The sequence below is a fragment of the Macaca mulatta genome, chromosome 1 (assembly GCF_049350105.2).
Source record: "Macaca mulatta isolate MMU2019108-1 chromosome 1, T2T-MMU8v2.0, whole genome shotgun sequence".
Lineage (NCBI taxonomy): Eukaryota > Metazoa > Chordata > Mammalia > Primates > Cercopithecidae > Macaca > Macaca mulatta.
In genome coordinates this window covers 34303083-34318009 of record NC_133406.1, presented here as the reverse complement: position 1 = coordinate 34318009, position 14927 = coordinate 34303083, and the positions used below count along the sequence as shown (strand labels likewise).

The window sequence follows — 14927 nt, the reverse complement described above, 5'->3', positions numbered from 1 at the left end:
GCTTGCTGTCTACTAGGAAGTCAACAAGTATTTACTGAATGAATGACACAGTACCCCCATGTTATAGATGCAGCAATTGAGGTTCAGAGTAGAGTAAGTAAAGTGATCAATATCACAAAGCATCTGGCAGAACCAGTACTCACATTTGTTACTTTACCCAATTCCCATTTTGTCCAGGTTACCAAAAAATGGTTAGAGAGTTATTATGTCAAAGACTGAAGCACTTCCCCTTGTCTCTAAATACTGATGAAGAAGAAAAGGCTCACATTTTGAAAGACTGTTCAAGTTACATACCGAAAATCTCCCTTTTAGACCCTCTGGAGTGAGTGCTGCTTGCTTGTAGGATTTAGACTGAATGACTTTCGAAGGTCTCTGCAATTCCCTGATGGGGAAAACTGGAATTGAAAACTCCCGGATGAGAGACTGTCTGGAGAGGATCCATGACACCCTTATTTCATTATCTGCTGATTTCTTCTTCTAAGCCAGAGAGAGGCAGGTGGTGAGAAGGTGCCTCCGCTATTCCTGTGTTGGAGAGTATGCTGGTGTCCTTGCAGGTAGCACAGCCTGCAGTGAGTTGTGGGACATCAGGGAGTACGCAGCAGGTGGTGGGACATTAGGGAGGTGATTAGCAGGTGGAGGGGATGCAGCATGATGCTACCTGCAGAGATGGCTAGGTAGAAAGTAATTCTAGAATAAAGAGTGGCCCATAGAGGGAAGTTTGCTGGGAGCAGACAACTACACAGTTTTCCATGTGGGGCTCCTTCGGGTCAGCCCAAGCCCTCCAGAGTACATCAAGACGTGCTCTGCCTCCTTGTGCTTCTTAATAAAGAGAGTTTCTGAAATCCCAGCAGACGAGCTGGGAGCAGAAGAACCAATTTAGTGTTGAGACAGTGAAATAACACTCCCAGGGCCTGCTATCCTTCAGCCAGGAAGGTGTCCTGTGCAGGTAAATCCAGAATTAATGAGTTAGACTAATTGAGGGTATCCTTGCTAATTAATACAGTTCTAGAAGTTCTACCAAAATACCATATGCTTTGTCTTCCTCACACCCAGATGGTGATCATAAATACGATCTTGCTGCACTCAGTTCTAAGTTTAAATCTAATAACAAATGGGAATTACCTTTTAAGTGACCTGGAGCATGACTTCAGCTCCTCATTATCTAGCTAAAAGCCAGACTTCATCCCTTATGTGAAGATTTATCCTAAACTAGATACTTTCTCTGAAGAATTTTCCTGCATCATGACACTAAAGCCACTGTGGAAATAAGTTTCTACCGATGTTTTGCTGAAACCAGCCTCCCACAGTAGGTTCAGGCTCATGTGAGTAATAAGATCAACCCTCTTGGCTAGACTCTAGGTTGGGGCATGGCCTTTTGAGAATTCTCCTTCATGAAGCTTCATCCGTGGAAGGCTAGTTCTCATCCATCCCTCCCTGATGCCCGTTCTCTCTTCCTGATGCAGACATAAATGTTTATCCATCCCTTTATTTGCTCCTTCCACAGCCGTTTAGCGAACCCTGCTATTAGATGCTACATACAAAAGTAATTAGAATCAAAATCTGTTTTCAAGAAATTTACAATCTGATTTCATGAGTTCATTACATCATTCAATATACCTTAAGCCCTTACTAAATACCTGTCCTAGGCAGTTGGAGCCAAACCTCCTGCCTCATGGAGCTTATATCTTAGCAAGGATGACCACCAACAACAACACAGTAACGTGTGTAATATTTCAGATGGCAATATGTGTTATGGAGATAAATAAGCAGGGCTGTGGGATAGGAGGTGCAGAGAGTGGAATTTTAACTGGAGTGGCTTAGGAAGGTGAGGGAGTAAGTCATGCAGAAATCTAGGGGAAGATCTTTCCAGATCGAGGAGCAGCGGTACAGAGATTCTTGGCTCGTGTTTGAAGAAGAGGAAGGAGGCACAGTGGGAGGGAGAAGGGCAGGAGAGGAGCTCCAAGAGTGTGGGAAGGATCCCGCAGGGCCTGGTCATCAAAACAGGGCACTGGACTCTGCCTGGGATTGGATTGGGAAGCCCTGGAGGACGGTGAGCAAGGGGCTGACTTGATGGATGGTGGAGTGACCCCTGCCTGCTCTCATGCTCTACATCCAACCCACTGGCAAATCCTTCTGGTTCTCCTTTTCATTATTGGAGAACAGATTTCACAGAAATACAAAGGCTGTGGAAGGAGGAACTTCCTCTTGTTTTATTTTTCCCCACTTTTTAACACACTATATTTTACTTATTTACTACGTTTATTGCTTACCTGACCTGACTGTCTCCTACCACCAGACTGTAAGTGCCATAAGGTGAGGATTTTTGTCCAACATAGCCCAAGGACATAGAAAACTGTCAGACACATAGTAAGTACTCGAAAACAATTTTATTTAATAAATGAATAAATATAAGCTTACTATGTCCAGACATTGTGCTTTTTTTAAAAAAAAAAGGTTTGACATTTAATATAGCTTTTATTCTCACAAGAATCTTGGAGGGTATGTATTATTAACCATCATTGAACAGGCATGGAAACTGAGACCCACAGAGGTTAAGTAACTTGTCCCCAGTCACACAGTGGGTGTGGCCCAACTCCATTTGTTGCCATGGTGCCTGGGCCTGAGAGCCTCAGTCTCAGCCTTGTTAATTTATCCTGCCGCCTGAGAGATCTCAGTTCTTTTCTCATCAAGTTTTTTGTGATGAGACTGTGTAGACAGGCTCTTTGCCATATTTTCACCTGCGTCTTATGTATTTCCAAACATCATGATCGTTAAAGAGAGAAAAGACAGGAATCTGTCTTGAATAGCTTGAGGTTTCTGTGAACCTGCAATTGAGTAAAATTATAACTAAAAATACCTCTACTATTTTCCATTGTTTGAGTTAGTGAATTCTTGAGATGCTATGAAGACTAACAAAATAAATTCTCTCAATTCTTTCTGTGAAAATAGGAGGAGCCAGAAATATTCATGCGCTAGGAGCCTGGAGCATAGATCTTTCTGAAAACAGCATCTCACTTACTGATGTGGGCTCTTAAGCATACCCAAGAGCTAGAATATTGTGGTTTTAGGAGATTTGTGGTGGAAACTGGTCTCATCCCACGTGCTGCAAAAGCTGGGAGCCTTTAGTCTTCTCTAGCTGGATATAACTGCTATGTTATGAGAATGGTTGGCATCTCCTCAGCCATCACTGCTCCTCAGCAAAGACTACCACAACCAGGGCCTGGCATGTGGACTGTTCTTTCTCATCACAACAAGTAAGCATAGACTGGCACCAGTGCAGGGGCGGGAGAGGAAGTCCAGACCTGCCTATCTCAGCTCTGGTCTTATGACCAGCATTTTTCCTGCCCCTGGTCATTCTTCTCTCAGCAAGCGCTCCCTGCCTCCCATGGAACACAACACAGCTCTTAGAAGAAGAGTCCCTCGGCCTCTTCTTATCTCAACTTCAGAAACGACAGACCGCCTGCACAGCTACTAGGATTCCCTCTTTCTTGACATCTGTGGCCCAATCAGGGAAATGCCCTTGACTAGAGAGAGTCATCCCAGATTTTCCATCCCATGACTCTGCCTCCTGTACCTTAAATTGGTTATACATCACCTATTTCCACACATCAGTACACAATAGCAATGGCAGATAGGCGTAGTTTTCAATTTTGACTCCATCTCACACTGGCAGTGTGACCTTGGGCAGGTGGGTAACTTGACCTTTTCCCAAATCTTCCCATTTGTAAAACAGGCACATTCATATCCATCTTTCAGCGGTAGTATGAGAATTGGAATTCACATGTGCAAAGTTCTTGGCAATCATAGGCCTTTGATAAACAACTAGAGATACCATAGATATTTATTTTCTAAATCACTATCCTCTTTGTTTCTTGATTCCAGTTTTAACAATATGAGAACTTTAGCAACCTGAAAATCTAAGTGGACTTCTATACTCAAGTTATATGCTGGCTGCAAGTTTGGTTGCTACAGGATTGGTGTGACCTGGTATAGAGAGATATCACTGAGAAACTCTTCCCCAAAGTAAATTTAAATTGTTCCCAAAGGTTTAAGTTCTATTCATTCAGGTAACATTTTTAGATCTACTAGATTGCCTGGCCTTGTGCTAGCCACTCAGGACAGTAAGGGCGTAAAATCTGGCTCCTGTCCTCATAGGCAGCAGGTAAGACAGAAATGTAAAGAAATAATTTCTGTGTCTGGGCAGGATAGAGGTAGAAATTTTATTCATTCCAACTCTGGAAACTGCTACAAGGATGACTTTGTCATGACCAGCAGTGCTGAAGTCACTTGGAAGTTTGACAAGGAATCAGGCTACCATGCCTGCGAGCTAACAGGCAGTCACATTGGCCAAGTTGTGGCTTAGGAACCTGTGGACTTCATTTCTTCATCCCCAGAATTAACACTGCATCCAAGACAAAGCGTTGCTCTCCAGATCTTAGTTTCCCAGCTGTTTAGTGAGAAAAATGTAAATACATCTCCTTTCTGACAAGTTAAAAGAGAAAATATTTAATGATGAAGTACTTTGAGCTCTGTAAGAAAAAAATGCCAAGTCTATACAAAATCATTTCCACTTTGCCACACCACCAACTTCAGACTTAGCAATTTATGCCTTTGAGGAAGAAATATCAGAGACATAAATTCCATGGAAAGATTACTCATTTACACTAGATTCCATTTCTGGGTCTCCACAGATCTGCCTCTGCGTCTGGTCTAGGTGGTCCTAACAAGGGTTCTGCTTTCCCACAGTCATGAGGCCACTTCAGACTCTTCATGTCACTCGCAAGCACCGCCTGACAGTGCCTCACTTCATCCCTGAGCCGAACGCCCACCACTCGCTGCCAGGGCTGCCCTGCTGCTTTGGCAGGAACCCTGGTATGCAAGCACGTGCCACCTAGAAGTGTAGGGTTGTTAATGACCCATGGGAACACACTCAGACCAATCACGGATGGAAGTTGGAGATAAATTCTTTCCTTCTACCCCTGAATGACCCACTGGAGATCCAGTGAGTCACACATCCTCTCCTGCAAAATATGGCAATCAGCTCATCAGGAAGGCATGACCAGCTCCTTCATGCTCTCCCTTATATTTACTTTCTCTTCTTTCTTGCTTCATTTCTCTTTATCTTCGCTCCTGCTTCCCTGGAATTGCACTTGCCAAAAAAGTGTTAATATATGAGCTTTTTCCTCAAGCTAGGTATTTTTAGAAAACCTGAGTAAAAAAAAGAATATTGTAACTGAAACAAACCTTAGAGGTATTCTAGTCAAAGGCTTTCATTTTAGAATAGAAAACTGAAGCCTGGTGGGGCAGACACAAAGTGAATTACTCAAATCACTTTCTTCAGGCCTTGGGTTCAATACTCTTTCAGTAACAGCATACTCACACACACATAAGCAAACATGCATATATGTATATACACACATATTCACATACACACATTTATGTGTATGCATATACTATATGATATGTATGCATATTATATACACATTATAAATGATCTACATGTGTCTATGATATATCTATATGATATAGATCATATATAATGTATGTGTATACATACATTATTTTGTATATATGTAAATATGAACTTATTTTCCTTTTCCTGCTTCCTCAGAAATAGCAGACAAGATCTACAATCTCTTCAATGGCTACACCAGTGGGAAGGAGCAGCAGACCGCCTACAATACCCTCCTGGATCTGGGTTCCCCCACCTTACACCGGGTCCTCTACCACTATAACCAGCACTACGAGAGCTTCGGGGAATTCACCTGGCGATGTGAGGATGAGTTAGGTCCCAGGTAATCAATAAACTAAGTCAACCCTTTTAAAGACTTCTTGAAATTTTGTATATCTTGTGCTGTAATACTGCATCCATGAAGTTGTAGAGATTTCCTGGATGAGCTTAGGCAATCAGAGAAGTAAGTCCCCTGATTTAAGACAGTTCAGCCCATGCAGATTAGTTTTGGATGAGCTCTATTTAAGCAGTCCAGCCATGAGTGCTTTTCCTGAACTCTGAAAAACAATTTTGCTCTTGACCTATTTTACCCTCCTTTTTTATCATGTTGACATTGCATTCTAAAACTCAAAGAGCCAAAAGCATGGTCTTGTGAAAGAAAATTTGGAATTTTATTAAAGAAGTTATCCAAAAATATTTTTTGCATTTAGGTTTTTCATATATTATATGCATTGTAAATACTTGTTTTGAGTTAAATTCCACATCTCTTGAAATGCAACATGAGAGTAGACAAAGACCCATCTTGACGTCAATCTTGGCCAGAGCTAGGGTCACATAGTGTGTGCTAACTTCTCTTGGCCCCAAGGGCCACAACTGCCTAATACTCCACACCCACCGCTTTTAGGTTGCACAAACAGAATAGTGTGCTTGGAAAGTAAGAAATGAGAAGAATGTGCACTTTCTTCTCTTTCACTTTTCTTTTGTTCTGTTAATCATAACTGTATATTGCTGCTTTGAGAAAACAGACTTCCCTGGAAAGATTTAATTTTTGGATAAGTATGATAAAAAGGATTTTCATATGGAATGTTATTACCTATATGTCCCCAAATTATTTAGGTGCTCATGCAGAAACAATAAAAATAGGGGAAGGGCTGTGAGAATAGAAAAAAGAATGAATGAGAAAGAAAATGAAGAGGGAAGGAGCAAATTTAAAAGGAAGGAAGGAAGGAAGGAAGGAAAGAAGGAAGGAAGGAAATGAAGAAAATCAACACTATAGAATCCTCTGTCTCTTAAAGAATTCTTTCACTCCAGCCAACAGGGCAGAATGAAAGTACCACCCAAAAGTCATCCCATCCATCTGACCTCTGACCAAACTGGAGAGAGAATCAGCCTCATTTGGCCTGCTGTGACTTGCAGTTATAAACTTTCCCAGAAGACCGTCATTGAGGACATTCTATTTTCTTACTTTTGAAGGAAAGAGGAAAATTAGGTTTATCTCCTGAAATAAAATGATTTTATGTGTAAGATCTGGCAGGATTTTTCTACAATCCACAAATAATTTCCTGTTTATAAAGAGTGATAGTTCTTGGGCAAAGAGAGCCACCACTATAGACCAGAGAGAAAAATGTAAGGGATTTTTAATTTGCTTTGTCTCAGTTTTGGTAAGAGACAAATCCTGGGTTAGAAAGTAGATACATGTTTAAAAATGTCCCCTTCACTTCATACCCTATCTTTGTCTTTACCTTATTCTTACTCATCCCTAATATCAACTCCATTCTCTAACTCTCTCCTCTCCTCTCCACTCTCTCTACCTCCTTCTCCACCCACTCCTTTCCTCTCTGCTCCCCTCTCCCCTCTTCTTCTCCCTTCCCTTCTCTCTTTTGACATTTATTGAGTGTATATATACAGTTCTTTGTCAGGGAACATAAATGTCACAATTTGAAAAGCACTAACATTGCATATATCATCTTGATTTCTAAGGGCATTTGGAGTGCTTTTAAAATTTCTCTCTTGTGACTCAAGAGTCAGAAGCAAAATTGGTTAATGAAGAAAGTGAGCAGGGGAAGAAATGTAGATCTTGTTGTAAAGTAAGGCCACCACTGACTGCACAGTCTCCTCCCAGGAGGCTCCTTCATGTGTAATACTAGTCTTTCATGGCTATATATTAGAAAACATTGTGTAGTTTCATTAGTCTGCAGGAAATAAAATTTGGCTTTTTAGTGTCATGGATCTCAGAGACAACCACAGGAAAGGAAAAATCCTCTGTTTTGAAATACATCAACCCACTTTGGGGTTAATTGTGAAGATGAGCAGAAAAGGGTCTATGGCTGCTTACTTCCTCTGAGCAAACAGAGGATTCCCTCAGTTCACCACAATCCAATTTCATTAAAACTCATGAGGCCTCCAGATTGAGCTGAGGGTTGAAAATAGTTTGAGAAAAACACTGGTTGCTCTACGAATAAGAAAGAAAGCCACAGGCTCCAAAATGGTCAACGGCAATCCCAAATTTATTATTATTATTATTATTTAAAGTGAGCACTGAAAGCAGCAACAAAGGCTGTATGGGCTAATTAAATTCATTCTTTTGGAAGGATGATGGGAGTTCTTTGTTCATTTCTTGAAGATGATGCCGATGTTGTCCCTCCCTCTTCTGCCTCTCCCCTTTCTCCACCTCCCATGAACTTGTCAACAACTAATGGCATACAGTAGGACAGACTGAGAGGCAGGGCCACCAGAGTTCTTGTTGATGACAACTTTTGGAAAACCTGCTTGGCCAAACTGCAGAGGCTGATAGGGAAAGTACAGATCATCTGCCCAAGATGATTTAGTCGGCAGGCAGAGTGTTTGTTTGATTTCTTTTGACCCACTATTGAAGTTGGAGAAAATATGATTGTACCTCCCATGACTTCACTCCACTCTTAGCCCTTGACTTTGCTGCGGAAGCTCAAACCCTTCCTCCGATGGACTGCAATCTCCGCCCTTCTCCCAGCTCACCCTTTAGAAATGCAGGGAGGTCATCCCTTGGTGATGTTCTCTGCCAGGACAGTAGAGGAGAAATGAAAGGCATGTGGCTATTGTTCTTTGAAACCTCTCTCTAAATAAGGTGAATAACATTTCAGTTTCTGGAAGGAATTATGATATGGTTTGGCTGTGTCCCCACCCAAATCTCATCTTGAATTCTCACGTGTTTGGGGGGGGAACTGGGGGGAGGTAATGGAATCATGGGGACAGGTCTTTCCCGTGCTATTCTTGCGATAGTGAATAAGTCTCATGAGATCTGATGGTTTTAAAAATGGGAGTCTTCCTGCAAAAGCTCTCTTCTTTTGTCTGCCGCCATGTGAGATGTGCCTTTCACCTTCCACCATGATTGTGATGCTTCCCCAGCCATGTGGAACTGTAAGTCCAGTTAAACCTTTCTTTTGTAAGTTGCCCAGTCTCAGGTATGTCTTTCTCAGCAGCATGAAAACAGACTAATACAAATTGTTGATGAAACTAGAAAAGAGTGGTTCCACACATGAGTTAGACTAGCAGTCAATAAATGCTGCAAAGAATAGTGTTTATTGAGTTTTCCAAGTCAGTAGTCTTTGTTGAGTTTTCCAGGTCACAAGACCTTGTTCAAATGAGAGTATCTTCCTTCATGGGTCTCTGGTTACTTGCATTTTTAAAGAATAAGAAAAACACAACTGAATGAGGTGATCCTGATCTTTTACTCTTCCTGTATTCAGAGTCAAATCCAGTAAGGTCTGAGAACTGACTCTAGGCTTTCTTTATCTATGACACCAGAAGTGAGTGCCACTGGTCTGCACCAGTGACATAGTGTTGCTAGTCCTTTCCCCCAAACTAGATGCCAGAGGCTCTCACACTCTGTGCTCCTGGCCCAGGGAGATCACTCCTTTCCAGTGTGTGCAACTTGGGGCACCTTGCTCTCCTCTCTCCCTTCTCTCTCAGGAATCTGCAATGGCTCAGGTGACCTTCATCACCTTCTTTGTTTTCCCTCTCCTTTGGGGCTAAGTGACAATGATAATGGCCTCTTCACTTTCTGAGGGAGGTGGAGAAATGGAGCATGAGCTCACCTGGAGGTTAATTAGGTGATATGTGCAACTGACAGTCTTCATTTTCCCAAAGGATAATCCTGTGTCAACATGAACTGAGGGTATTATTGTCCTTGCCTTTATTACACTACAGCTACTTCCATCCAGGCATAATTGGTCACATCTAATATCCTTTTCAGTTCAACATAATGGCTGCTTCTACTAGTTCAGAAGCGGCCTTGGAAAGGGAAATATTCAGTCGAGCACATTATTTGTCATTTAGTGATGATAAATGACTAACTTTAAAGAAACTTGATTTGATTTGTCTTTCAAACCTGCCAACTCTATGATTTTTAAAAGGCATGCATTTCCACTAAAATATTAGTTTTTTTTATTTTCTCTTCTTATTTTTCCTTACTACATTTTGTCTGTTTCTTTTTGGTGCTTGCTCACTTTGAACATTTATCCCGTTCATTCATTCATTCATTCATTCATTCATTTGCTTGACAGATATTTATGGGGGGCTCACTGTTCTAAGTGCCAAAGGTAAAATAGGGAGAAAACACACCACACTCTGCCCTCTTGAAGTTTAGAGTCTCACACTAACAGTAGCTGTGTTCATCCAGACCCTCTCTTCTTTCTAACTTAAGTATCCTCTGTGCTTGATCCATAGGAAAGCTGGTCTCATCCTTTCCCAGCTTGGGGACCTCAGCAGTTGGTGCAATGGACTCCTTCAGGAACCCAAGATAAGCTTGCGGCGCAGCTCACTCAAGTACCTGGGGTGCCGCTACAGCGAGATCAAACCCTATGGACTTGACTGGGCGGAGCTCAGCCGGGACCTCAGGAAGACGTGTGAGGAGCAAACCCTGAGCATCCCCTACAACGACTATGGGGACAGCAAAGAGATCTAGCACCATAAGGTCAGGGAGCTGCTGCCAGAATGAAGTAGGAAAGAGGAGGGATCTATCTGGGTTGGTTTGTGGATTTTTAATATTTTTTAATGGAACATTAAAACCTCCACAGCAACATCAAAACCAGGGAGAAAGTGATCCTTGCTCCCTGCAGAACTTCTTCAGTATGATGTTCTCCATCTGCATGATTGGGAAATCTGCCAGCTAGTGGTTTCATGCAGTGCCATATTTCTTTAGAGGATTACTTTGGGGTTTGCTTTGCCATTACTTTGTTCCATTCATTTTTTTCCCCGAGAAGATTACCAAAATGCTCAAGAGCTCTGCTGTGATCCCCATGAAAAGTCTATTAAGTAGGCACCCTGTGCTCACTGAGTTCCTAAATCCATTGCAACCGGGGATAGAGGTGAGGTCAGAAAGTTGTTAGGCCTGCCTCAGGCCCCACGCTGAAACATGCCTCAGGAAGCATCTCACTCTGGGAGCCTTGGCCCTGCTCACAGAGAAAGACAATTAGAAAACTGGGGAAGGTGGCCCTTGTCTGTGCCTCCTGGTTTTCTTCCTAGGCCTTGCTGTCACTATTTCCATACCTGAAAGGTGTAACCAGCTTTCATTATAGGCCCCAGTGGGCCACTTGGGTTTTGAGATCCTTCCTTATTTTAAGCCAGGACTGGGATTAAATCTCCCTCTGTCAGATCTCTGTCCCCTCCTCTGAACAACATGATCTTTGAGAGGGAACAAGATGCCATCTGTCAAATGCACCTTCAGAAAAGTCTACCTGGGAGACTAGTTAGCAGTCCACATTCTAGAAAAGACTTGGAGTTTATTATTTTTTTAAAAAAAATCCATGCTTCCTTTGGATGGACTTCTCCAGCCTACCAATATATATCCATGTGCCTGGATTATCTTTAACCCCCACACCTCTTAGATTGAGCAGATAAGGCTTGGCGGATGTCTGATGGGGTCCAGGAGGGGTCAACACTTTCATATCAGTGTTACAGCGAACTAAAGCTATTATTGATCACAAAAAACGTCTGTTCATCCCCACCTTGCTAAATTTGCTTGTGTTGCTAGTTTTGCAAATCGTTTCTCTGATAACCATAAGCAGGAGGATTCCACCATGGTCACTGCCCATCCAGTTGCTGGAATTCTGTGTAGGGAAGCACCACTGATTGCAGTTAAGGACTAGAGTGTTGTTTCCATCCCACCGCCCAAGCATTGGCATGGTCACAAATAGTGACCCAGGCAACAGGAAGCCCAGACTTTCAGAAAGAGCCTGGCAAGGCCCTGTTAACTAGCAATGGCCTTAGCCATCCCATACAACTCAGTGGCCTGAACACACACCTTCAGCCATCATGCCTTTGACCAGGGCTCCTCATTTGGAAACACATGAGAAAGGTCAGGAAACAGATGCAGGACCTATAAGGCTAGTCATTGAGCTATACTGGTTTTTTTTCTAAATAGTAATAATGACAGGCAACATTTATTGAGTGTTTGCTGTATGCCAGGCACTGCTCTAAGCACTTTAGGTGTCATTGAATTCTCACAGCAACTCCTGAGGAAAGTGCTATTCTTGTCTCCATTTTAGTGTTGAGGAAAATGAGGCAAGGAGGTTATACAACTTACCCCAAATCCCTCATGCACTTAACTCACACTGAATTTCAGTGTGAGTTCAGGCTGTTGGTCTCCAGGGCACAGGATCTTAGCTACCCTGCAATACTCAGTTCTGTTTCTGGTATCATCTGGCACACAATTGTCCGAGCTCTCAGCCCAACAGGGAGCCTGCCCAGAGAGCTTTACCTATCCCAAGCATCTGTGGCATGGATGTGTCCTCTGTGCAGTGGAAGGAGGAGGGGCCAAAGTGCGCCCTTGGCCTTTGGAGCTAGAGCACCCTTGGGACCCTCAGTTCCACTGCACATGGCCCTCCTCCCCACCCTCATGACTGAGAAGGAAGCCTGTGATGAGGCTGAGATAAAGCATAGGGTGGTTTCACTCTCCTGTCTCCTTATTTCCAAACGCTGAAGGATTTATTTCAAACTCTCTAATGCACCTGCCTCAGAGATTCCCCTACTTTCAAAGAAAAGATAAGCAGAAAAACTGACTGTCCCACCTGTGGCAAATGCTGGAGCCTCAGTTAAAGTGCCTCAAGGGGCAAATATTTCACCATTGCCAGAGAAGATGTGACAGGCCAATCGGACGGGGCCCAGAGCATCTCTTTGCTGCTACTGTTTGCCATCCTTCTATTCACGTCTGTGCAGAACATGGTGCTTTAAGCTTGAGTGGAAGGAGGGTGAGGCTGCCGATGCCTTCGTGCCCAGAAGTGGATGATGTGGAAGTTGACAGACCAGGGAGAGGGTGAAGCAGGTATCAGGGTCCCTCCTCTGCACCCTCTCCTTCTTTTTATTTTAGACACACTATCTTCCTCTCTCCTATCTTTCCCTCAGTCTCCCAAGTTCCTCTACCTTCTTTACCTTTGTCTTTTACTTCTTCTTTTTGTGACCCTCCTTTTTTAGACCCCTCTTTCCCCAAGACTTTCTTCCTCCAGTTTCCCCTTGAGTTCTCCCCACTGAATGTGTGTATGTATGTACACACACACACACATGCGTGCACACACAATGCACACAACTATGACTGGCTCCTACTTACATTCAAATTAAAAAGGCTGATATGAATGGGGCAGGGGAAAGTCTTAGGATGGTTGTACAATTGACTGGAGGATGTTTTCCCCTTGAGACACTATTGATCGCACCCTGCTGACTTTTCCTGATGCTTGCCAGAAGGAACCCATCCTGGCTAGAAAGGGTGATGGTACTGGACCAGTATTCAACCTCGAGTTTTCAAGCTGCAAAACAGGTCTTAAGGGAGGTGCTTATATCCCACCAACACTCTCCCAGCTCCCGTGTCCCCAAGACCTCTGGAGTTTCCTCTTGAATGTACATGAACCGCTGTAATAGCATTAGACTTTTAATTGAGTGTGCAATTGTTTTCCATGGAGTTTGGTCCATTCATTATTTTTTAGTTAACTACACTTCTTGATATTCAAATGTTCTATTAAAAAACTGAGTATGAAGAAAAACACTTTACTACTGTAGAAGGAAGAAAGAATATCATGTGACCATCTTCAGGTATAACAGTGTTGTTTAAAAGAGAATTATTGTATGATTATAAAAGATGAAATAATTAACTGAATAATAAAACAAAGCTATTAGTAAGTGTTGGGTATGTGGATGTTATCTTGTGTCTTTCAATAATCTGAGTGAACTGGTTAGACTCACCAGGGAACTTGTTAAGGTTTTAAATGTTACACTTCAGATTCCAGACATACGGGCCTCATAGTCATCATTCTAACTGGAAAAAAAAAAGAATCAAATATTTCATAGCAAATTATAAACATTAAATAGTAGTGAGTCCCATCTTCTCTCTACAACCTTCTCCAAATAAGTAGCCAGTGAAATATGTTTGTTGCACAGCTGCTATATTTTACACACTACACATGATGCAGAGGATACAGGCTTATTCTCTATCAGAGAGCGTGGCATCCTATGGGGAAAATTAGGCATTGAACTTATCATCACAAGGGTGAGGAAGACTATGACAGAAAAGTACAAGATGCTGTGAAAGCTGCTGAAATTTACACTTTGGCCATTTAAGAAAAACATTGAAGAAAAATGTTGCAAAAGGCCCTCCCAGACACATTCCTGTCTTACATTGTGTAGGGGCATTTGAGACAGGCTGACTTATGAAATGCTTCAAGACGGGTAGCCCAAAATATGTAATCTCTTTCTTTCTCTCTACAATGCCACTTTAAATAGAGATTATCTCAGCTGCCATCAAAATATGTGATTCTATTTAAATTCTTCAATAATCAGGTGTTAAGTGCCTGGGCTTAATAGGTCCCCTTGAAAAGTAATGATCAGAATCCAAGTCCCTGCCCAACAGGGGCAATTAAAAGAAGGTGATGACTCTAGCAGTTTTAAAACATGGCCACAGATTCTTTGACACTCCTCCCATATAAAGCATGATCTACTGCCTCTCTCCTTGGATCTGGGCAGGTTTCTAAGTATTTTGGCCAACAGATGGTAATGGAAGTGACACTATGTGACTTTCAAGTCTGAATCGAAAAAGGCCTTAGGGCTTCTGCCTTCTTTGAAACTCTTGCTCTTGGAGCTCTGAGCTGCCACCTAAGAAATTCAAGGCCATTGTGCTGAGACCACCATGCTGGAGTGGTCACATGGCAGGGCTCTGGTCCACAGTCCCAGCTCAGATAACCTTGCCAAAGCACCAAACAGGCGAATGAAGCTGTATTGAGACCCCAAGACAGGTGGTATCCCAGTTGCATGCTACCAAGCAACCTCCACCAATACCACATGAAAGAGAAGAATCACCCTGCAAGCTCCTCCTGAATAGCTGCCCCCCCACCAAATTATGTAACATAATAAAATGGTTATTGCTTTAAGCCACTAAGGGTTTTGTTTCTTTGTTTGTGAGATGGAGTTTTGCTCTTGTTGCCGAAGCTGGAGTGCAATGATGTGATCTCGG

The 14927-nt window shown here is 42.6% G+C and overlaps 1 protein-coding gene across 2 annotated transcripts in view; it reads left to right on the top strand.

Moving 5' to 3' along the window:
- The window catches only part of ASTN1 (astrotactin 1), a 306207-nt gene extending 292602 nt beyond the window's left edge, over window positions 1-13605 (top strand). Inside the window, 2 exon segments of one of the 2 annotated variants that reach the window (NM_001266732.1) lie at window positions 5612-5795; window positions 10157-13605. In NM_001266732.1, coding sequence (NP_001253661.1) covers window positions 5612-5795; window positions 10157-10394 — 422 coding nt within the window. In that variant the 3' untranslated portion in view covers window positions 10395-13605. 2 annotated transcript variants of the gene reach the window in all.
- Window positions 13606-14927: the final 1322 nt, after the last annotated feature.